Source organism: Stegastes partitus, unplaced genomic scaffold (assembly GCF_000690725.1).
Source record: "Stegastes partitus isolate 25-593 unplaced genomic scaffold, Stegastes_partitus-1.0.2 Scaffold730, whole genome shotgun sequence".
NCBI lineage: Eukaryota > Metazoa > Chordata > Actinopteri > Pomacentridae > Stegastes > Stegastes partitus.
In genome coordinates this window covers 25,548-34,863 of record NW_007578461.1, presented here as the reverse complement: position 1 = coordinate 34,863, position 9,316 = coordinate 25,548, and the positions used below count along the sequence as shown (strand labels likewise).

Here is a 9,316-nt window from a genome sequence, read left to right as displayed (position 1 = left end):
CAAGTTCCTCCAAAGTGGTGTTATGTCACGACGACGTTGGAACTTCCGATGAGTTCTGTGAAAGCCGCACTGCTGCCTTTCTAACCAGCATTAGATTGATCAGCTCATTCAGTGTTGTGATTTTAAGATAACAACGAGGAGTTTTGAGGTGTTTTAACCACAGATATGTATAATAAAGGCTAGATGTCTCGTCTGCACTATTGGCCAATGGAGTCGCACGGCCACACTGGCGGCCATCTTGGTACAGTCCGCTCGCTCACCCATAACATTGTGTTGTTGTGGTGCATGTACTTTTTAAATAACCATAACTTGCTCAGTTTTCTACCGATTTTCAAACAGTTTGGTTTGTTATAAACATCAGAGGTGCAGTTATAACACTGTACTTATGGATAATTATGTCTCACGGCCAGCAACAATTAGTATTTTAATTATTTTGTTTGTAACCATTTGTAAATCCGTCAAGATTTCAGCGAGATAAGAGTATTTGTGCAGATCACTCACCTCCCTTCACGTACCACAGGTTTCACCAGAGAGCTGCCCCGTGGCAAGATGGCCGCCAGTGATCCCGTTCAAAACGCCGCCTTAAGACATCTAGCCTTTATTCTACATATCTATGGTTTTAACAGTTTGTAAATATCCTTAGCTAACCAGCACCACAGGAAGCTAGAAATGTTATTAAGTCAGATGTTGTGTGAGGTTGATATTGTGCCGACTCACTTCAACATCCATAATAACAGACACCAATGCAGCCACTGCTAACACCTCAGCATACACTAATTAAGAGCAGATCATAAAGAAGACACTCTGACACCGCTATTATCCTCTGAATAAATGAACGCCGCTTTGCATCTAATGATGGGTTTTGAATTGTCATCATGGGGAAAAGAAAAAAAAAAGAAGAAGTCTTTTCTCTGTGGATTCAGCAGTGCATCACGCTAAACACGATGCCCTGGTTTTTCTCTAATGTTATTCCCCACAAGCGCTGCCTCACCTCAACACAAGAGAACTAGTCTTTCCCATGAGAATGATTACCTGCACTTAGCATTCTCTTTCCGCGGAGTCATTACGTAGAGACTCCCTTTTAGCGTTTGAGGCTTTTACTAGTTGTTAATTGCTTTAAAAGAATGATACTCGTGAATGAAAATGTTTATTCTACTGCAAGTAAACAGCGAGTAGTCTCCCGTAATTTCTTAAGTAGAGACGAAACGCCGCCCCGTATTAATTCCCGCATAAAGAACCAAATAAAGACGGTTCAGGTTTTAAACAATGCATCTTGGTGGTACTCCATTATGCACCAATTACTGTAATACTGAAGGAAAAATATATTTCAGTAAATGAAGGAATGATGTCTGAGAACGAGGACGCTGGGAATAACTCTAAATCAAATACACTTTATAAAAAAAATACTTCATATGTGGAAACCAATTTACGGGAGCTGATCAGACATATGTTTGTTGTGAGCAAAAGCCTACTGAGACCCCCGCGAAGGCATCTGAAGTGCAGAAAGTGTTTGCTTTTTGCACCTCCTCATATTTTATGTTCTTTGTGTTGTCTGTGACACCTCCCTCCCACAGACAAGCTGGTAGATTTTTTTTTTATTTATTTCGTTTTTTTTTTTTTTTTGGATCTCCTCAAACACGTCCATTTGCATTTTAAACATGTCAAGGAAATGGCTTCCGTCTCAGCTGCTGTCACTGTGTTTGGCAGACAAGCAAGCGATGTCTGTTTGTGTGACAAAATATACCTCGCCGCAGATACCGCCGTCGCGAGGTGTACCGCAGCTCAAATTGGTGTCGCGGAGTTTTAAACCTCGGTTTAAAGATGTAACGTAAAGAATACGCATCACGTGCTGGCGACACGGATGAGCCCGCGAGAGAACAAACAGAAGGCACGTGAACATCACATTAACTTCAATATTACAATGTGAGAATTTGTATTCGGGGAGCTATGAATAAGAGCTGATTAGCAGCAGCAGCAGCAGCAGCAGCGTCAGTCAGCTGAGGAAATAGGAGAAACACTGGAGCTCAGGCATTTACAGGCAACAGTGTGTGCCACGGTATGAATTATAATGGAAAATTCTCCCCTGTTTAGTTTAATAATATAGGCTACTAACTAGCTCATTTTGTTTTGATTCTCTCTCTTCTCTCGCTTCCAGCACGCCGGCGCTGCACTCAGAGCTCTCTGCCTGCACCCCGCAAATTGGCAGAGCTGCTATGCAGTTTCACAAGAGTGCTGCCGAGTTTCTGTGCTTAATGAATTGCAGAATGTGTTTGCTATCCTTACGGGCAAAAGATCTACTGCCGAGTCTCACTAAGCCTCCTTGATTTGTCTTGTTACATTGAGGTTAAACATTTTGTTACTTGGGTCTTTTTCTCCACAGTTGACTTCATTATGTTATTTCTGGGCCTTCATTTGCTCACCTATTCCTTTAAGGGACACCGAGCAAGTGGAAGCCCATTGATATCCTTTTTTTTTTTTGGGGTTTATCACTCAAAAATCCCTGAAATCTGCAAGGATGAGGAGTTTTGTTTTTTCTTTTAAAATTTTACAGCGTCAGGATCACAGCAACATTAGCTGCCGAGCTACTTGTTGGACGGTTGTGAGTGAGACATATGGATCCTGGACGCCGGGTCACTCTCGGTGCACGTCACGCGGCGCTGAAAACATCACGCCAGGCAGTTGGAGCATGGCTGACAGCTGGCATTTGTCAGACATGTTCCTCAACTTACCCTTTTCCGTCCCAACACTGAGAAAAGCTCTTGAGCAGGGCCAGCGACTGCGTTACGGGAGAGGGAAATGAATGCGACATTGTTTTCCATCTTTACCCGCCAATCTCTGACAAGTGCCTGGCACCTACACTTCCCCTTTTTAAACAGCAGGTAGGTGACAACAGCCTTCCTTTGTCATGTAAGACTGAGCTCTGCAGTTGTTCTTGACAGGTAAATGTCTTATGAAACAGTCACGGAATGGAAATCATGGAGCTTGTCAGTTAAAGAGGCAGAAAGGAGCTAGCGGTGGAGAGAGGGAAAAGGGGAGTGGAGGAGGGGTGGTGATGTTATTGTTTTTGACAGGGAACAGGATGTGCGCGCCTCCATACCTTGTTGCATTAAGGAACCGACTCCAAACCAGAAGCTGTTGAGGAGGGTGAAGTTGTTCTCCACCACATCTGATCCGGGATTACAGGGATGGGCGTCGTACCATTCATACGGGCTGAACCTGGGATCAGGAGAGGAAGTTGGAAAGGTGGTTTTTTAAAAATCCTTAACGGTTATGAGATCTGAGAAAAATGCAGGGATGATCTGTTCTTTATCCCGCTTCCAACAACAGCGTTCCTTCCTCCGAGGAGCAATTTTTCATAAACTGAATCGCATTAGCTCCAGAGCTATTCTGAGAGATAGGGGCTATTTTAGAGCTCCATTCTGGGTTTGGAATAACAAAACTATTGATGACTGCATTAGGACAGTAGCTCTACAGGCACTAGTTAAAGCAGCTGATTTTCTTTTTCTTCTTTCGGACACTCTGGTAGCAGAACAAGCTCTGATTATTTATCTGGCATTTTGCACGGCAGAATTTTACATTTTAGTTTATCGCAGATTTTTGTTGTTGTTGTTGGAAACAGATGCCTACAAGTGACAAAGAGGAAAATCTAACATTGAACCTGTGGGCACTAAAACAACACCCAAAGGTTCAGAAGATCTTGACGTAGACGGGTTGTTTGAATTATTTATGTTTTTGCATTCATTACCATCAGTGACAGCTTTTGACATTAGACCTTTGATCAGTTCTCACCAAAAAAAAAACATGAAACATCAGCGACCAACCATCCATGAATCCATTATTTCACTTTATACACGCAGTACCTTGGGTGAAGTAAAAACTTTGTCAATCTGCTATCAAATGTCAAAACATTTTCAAAATCAGCCCGGTTTTTTAAGCCTTACCTTTTGAAAATCCTCTCACATTTCACCGACGCGCTTTGTAGTTAAAGGTGACCAATGAGGCACGAAAATATAATTTTTCAAGGGGGTACCAAATGTCATGTTTGAGAATAGGAGGAATAAAGTCTCCTCTTAAACCATAAAGCCAGCATCCTTCAATTTCTCCTCCATTCACAGTTTGACATCTGCGGTACACCTTTATAGTCGTTTCTGCAGATAAAAACATGCTAAATGTCACTACTGTCTTCTTTTCAAATGTATTTATATAATATGAAAAATGCTTCGTCTGGCCTTTTATTCCAGATGCTCTAATTGTACGCTTTACACTCCGGGTGCACTTCAAGGAAAACGCTGCTAATTTTCTTAAAGTATACCATATCTGTTGCTTTAATTAGACGCGGCAGATCGTTGTAATTCAAAAAACACCTTCGGAACCTGCGACGGTGAATTCTCAGGTGCGCGTTTCTCATTCTGATTAACACACCGTGAATATTGGAGGGAGTTTTAATTAACTGAAATTTATATTGTTCAAGAGATTGATGGACTAATTACATGCTGTAGAAATATTTTCTAATATGTCAGCGTTCTTCTTCGATCACACGCTGAACGGGGCAGATGGTTCATCGTTAAACAGTCAACGGAGTCGACTCCAGACATCACTCAAATGTTTCTCATCAACCAGACATCCCGTCTGATCGTTGTTTTTTTGTACCTAAGCGGTCTTTCTCGTGGACTTAAACGATTACCCTCAAATATACTCACGAGCGTTTTTATCGGAAAGTGCTTCTATTAACATTCCTAACCCATCTGCCCTTAATAACATTTGCAGACATCAGAGAGGCCTTGGTCAGCCCGTTGTACAAATGTGCAACGTCCCAGCCATTTTAATGATTTCCTTCAGTGTCGTTTGTCGCGGTTTAGCCATTTAATACGTGAAGCACAAGAAATAAGGAGACGCTGTATAGAAACACACAGGAGTGAGACTTAAACAGGACGCAGGTGATGGTAAAAGTCTTTTTTCATTATTTTGAGTGCAATTTCTACACGGCGCTGATTCAATACTGCTGGTTTCTCTGCTAATTTCTAAAAAGGTTGTGCCGTCAAGCAGAGCCGTATGCTTGGAACAGACCACGTGCTCACAACACCACAGCGTAGGGGGATGTGATGTGGCATCCAAACACAGCGGCAAAGCAAAAGTTTCAAACACTACATTGAATTTGCGTTTTCTCCGCTTTGCTTTTACATTTACCATCCGATGAGTTTCCGCGACGCCGGTTAATAAATTACATTTATTCTCTCACGCTAATAACTATTTCTTTTGCATGTGAGTGATTCAGTCGGAGTTATTGAAGAGCGAGTCTGCATCAGTGACTTATATCAATGGTCAGTATTTAGACGACAGGGAAGTTACCAAAGACACGTCATACAATCAGCTGTAAGTTAAGCTGATGAAATGCAGATTACAAAGAGTTTCCAACAGCAATGACTAGTAGAGCTGAGTGACTGTGAAGATCCTCAGTCATCCAGGTCATGGTTATTCTGGTAGTTTAGTCGTAGCAACTGGACTTGCTTGAATGAATGAATGAATGAATGAATGAATGAATGAATGAATGAATGAATGAATGAATGAATGAATGAATGAATGCCCTTTATTGTCATTCTGCAGTGTACAATGAGATTAGAGAGCTTCTCCTATTTTCATTGCAAGTAAAAAAACAACAAAACAAAATAAAGCACAAAATTGCCCAATTAAATATAAAGATAAAAAAGGATAAATATAGAAAAAGAAATGAAAGATTTAAGAAACATTGCATGAGATGATGGATACATACATACAGATTATGAATATTTACATACAGATAATGGATATTGACATAGTGCACATAGTGGAGGAGTCTTGCTTGGGTTCCTTGAAGACGTTCCACTTCTCATCCAAGAGGCTTCATCATTCCTTGCTGACCAGATGGGAGTTCCAGATACTTACATTCTTTAGGAGCCATTAACACCTAAGTTTTTGAGCTCTGAGTTTTAATGGCTCCTAAAGAATATAAGTATCTGGACCTCCCATCTGGTCAGTCAGGACTGATGAAGCCTCTTGGATGAGAGGTGAAAGAAACTTGAGCAAGTCCAGTTGCTACGACGAAACTACGAGAATAGTAGAGCTGAGCCAATTAAGAAAAAAATATCTAATTGTGAATTTACAGCTTTGCTATTTGGTTTGGAATATATTTTTTAAAACCAAGCGTAAGTTTAATATTCACAATGATGTAAAACATGTAATTTACCAGACGAGACACCAGCAAAAACCTGGCTGTCACACGAGGAGGACGATGGCATGGAAACCAAATGGTAAATCTTAAATTGCAGATTTGCTAATTGTATTGTTTCAATTTCGATTTGAAATCAATTAATTGTTCAGTCGCCCACATAACTAGACAGAAAAGCAACCTACTTGGTTCCAAAAACATATTTTTATGTATTTGAACAGGCTGAAGAGCAGCACATTTCATCTACATCCACATTTGTGGTTTTGAAATTTGAAGTTACTAAATATTCAGACTCATGTCCAGATTCTGTATTTTTGTTCACACAAACAGACCAAATTAGTTTATTTCACACATAGTTTAAGCTTCTCCAGCAGCATTAGAAGTCCCTTTTGTTCCTACTAAGAACTGAAACCTTAAAAACGGGTATCAACAACAACAGCTGGGCTTTAAACTTTATTTTAAGGAGTGTTTGTTGTTATATATGAGGTTATCTTAACATAAACTGCCGTGCCTGTGTTGGGGTTGGGGTAACCAAAGTTTCCAAGTCTAACAATTTGTTCTAACAGTTTCTTAAGAAATAACCGAGCACAGACTAGGTTGGGTGTTTTGGCTATACTGGTAAAACTGTCTACCAGTCTCAGATTGTCGGGTTTTGGTCTTTTTGTGGGATTTGTTAACCATAAGAAAACGATGGACTATCACCAGCCAGATCCTTTATTCGCCCGTACGTCATGTAATAACCTATAAATGTATATACGAAGCAGCTGCTCGCCTGTTTATGGCCACGGACAGACCTCTGAAGGGAAAAGGTCCTTTCATTGCATTATGTGAGATTTCTATGAGACTACCATCATCACGCACTTATCACAGCGTAAATACTCATCCAAGGTAGAATCATTCACGCTGCTCAAAGTCCAAGGCAAAGCGTGTTCTGCCTGATATCGTTGATAATACGTCCACACCTCTGTCCACTATTTGCAATGACCCCCTTTTTTTTTCTTCGCTCGAATCGTTGCCCGTTCTTTATACGCGCTGCACTTTTCGGGATGCAACCTTTTTCAGCTATCTAGGCCAGCCTCCAAAAGACTAATGCAACAATTTAAGATGATTTTGTACTCATGTGAAGCCACTCCAGAATTTGTTTGGTCTCACAACAACGAATTAGGATAGAGGAGTGCAGCTGTTTGCTCTCCAGCCCCAGAACTCCTTTCAACGGCCGCTTTTCTAGAACTTCCTCAAGCACCACTTTGCATGCGAAGCAGCAGGAAATGCAGACAATGATACTAAAAGGATATTCATCGTATTCATGACCAAAAAAAAAAAAAAAACCCCAGAAAACTACAAGTGAGATACTTTTCATCCAATCAAACAGCTAATCTTCATCCATAATTATTGTGACTGACTTACTAAAGCCAAGAATTCCATTATTTATAATGTATGTGATGATCGCCTATAAATAGCTTCTGCCATTTTTAATTCCAAGTTCACATCAGGTGTGTGTATTTTTTTCTTCTTTTTGTGCTGCTGAATATGACGAGTTATTCTTTTTTTTTTTTACTTGAGCAAAATTTCCTCTTTTTAAAAGGTCATTTAAAGCTGAATTACCAATTCCAAAGACACCACACAGGAAACAAGAAATTGCACATTTGATGAGACATTGCAGCGCAAATGGAGTTTTTTTTTTTTTTTTTGTATTCCTCCTCCCACTGCTGAGCTGTAGAGAGCCCATGCAGACATAACTGCCTTGATCACTACCTACAGCTAACGCAGTGGGATGAACTCGCTCGTGTACTCGAACCTCAGCCTGTAATGACAACAGAGTAAATTACTATGTGTGCCGAAGGACTGATAGGACAAATACCGAGCGACTCCTGCACTTACCTGGCAATGACAAAAAGGACACAGCTAACACCCAGGTAGGCCAGGAGGATGTAGACCCAGATGTCGGGAGTCATGGGGTTCAGGAAGGAGAAGAAGCCGTTGTTGGTGGCGTTGGGTTTGCGATACAAGATGCTGATGCCCATGCTCATGAAGGGCTTCGAGAAGTCGATGACCTTTTCACGCATGTAGGTGATGGTGAGAGGAGCCACTGCCAAGTCTGCTCTCTGGAGTGGAAGAAGGAAAAAAAACAAAAAACATTGACATCTATTTTGGGCTGCAAGGTGGCTCGGTGGTTAGCATGGTTGCCTCGCAGCTAGAAGGTAGCCGGTTCGCATCCTGGTGAGGACACCCGGGATCTTTCGGCGTGGAGTTTGCATGTTCTTCCCCCCACACGGTCCAAAAACATGGTGAGGTTAATTGGTGATTCTAAATTGTTCGAGTGTGCTTGATTGTCTGTCTCTACGTGTAGCCCTGTGATAGACTGGTGACCTGTCCAGGGTGTCGACTGGGATAGGCTCCAGCCCCCCACGACCCTAGTGAGGATTAAGCGGTGTATAGATAATGGATGGATGGATATTATCTGATTTCTATTTTGTAATCAAGCTAACAGTATGCCTATAGTGGCAGTGATTATAGTGTATTGTCAGACCAAAGTGACATGTGTTACTCTTTCTATTCCTCCAGAACCACCATGAAGTTCTCATTTATAGTTCTAAATGTCTCTACAACAATACTGTTTGCTGTGGATTGGTTGCCATGAGAACTGACCCACAAACACATCTAACTCTGACACGGTAACTTACATATTATTTTTGAAAGTGTGAAAACAACAACTATAATATACGGCTGTGACATTCTCATCCAAAGTGTTGATGTGAAGGTGACGTGTTTCTGTTCTTCAACGACGCCTTTTGGAAACAGTAGAGCTCCAATGCATCAGATGAGATCCCATTCATAAAGCTATTAGTGTCACCAGAGTGACATATGTCCCCATATAGCAATACAGCTGAGCACGACAGGATAAGTTGCAGGCAGGCACCTATTTTATTTATATATATGTGACTACATATTCAGAAGGTTACCATTTATATTGGCGGCCTCAGCAGCTCCCCTGCACCACGGCTGGACAGGAGGTTAATGAAACAGCTGCTTGGTTCACGCTCCAATACCTCTTTTCTTTAAAAAAAAAACGACACAACTCACAAAGGGGGGGCTTTCTTTACATCCTAC

The 9,316-nt window shown here is 41.3% G+C and overlaps 1 protein-coding gene across 1 annotated transcript in view; it reads right to left on the bottom strand.

Annotated features, from left to right (window-relative positions):
- Nucleotides 1-9,316, bottom strand: part of LOC103364239 (glutamate receptor ionotropic, kainate 3) — a gene marked incomplete at its 5' end in the record, with an annotated part of 41,115 nt that overhangs the window by 7,267 nt on the left and 24,532 nt on the right. Inside the window, 2 exons of the mRNA XM_008291294.1 lie at nt 3,098-3,216; nt 8,087-8,310. Coding sequence (XP_008289516.1) covers nt 3,098-3,216; nt 8,087-8,310 — 343 coding nt within the window. The remainder of the gene's footprint in view (nt 1-3,097; nt 3,217-8,086; nt 8,311-9,316) is intronic.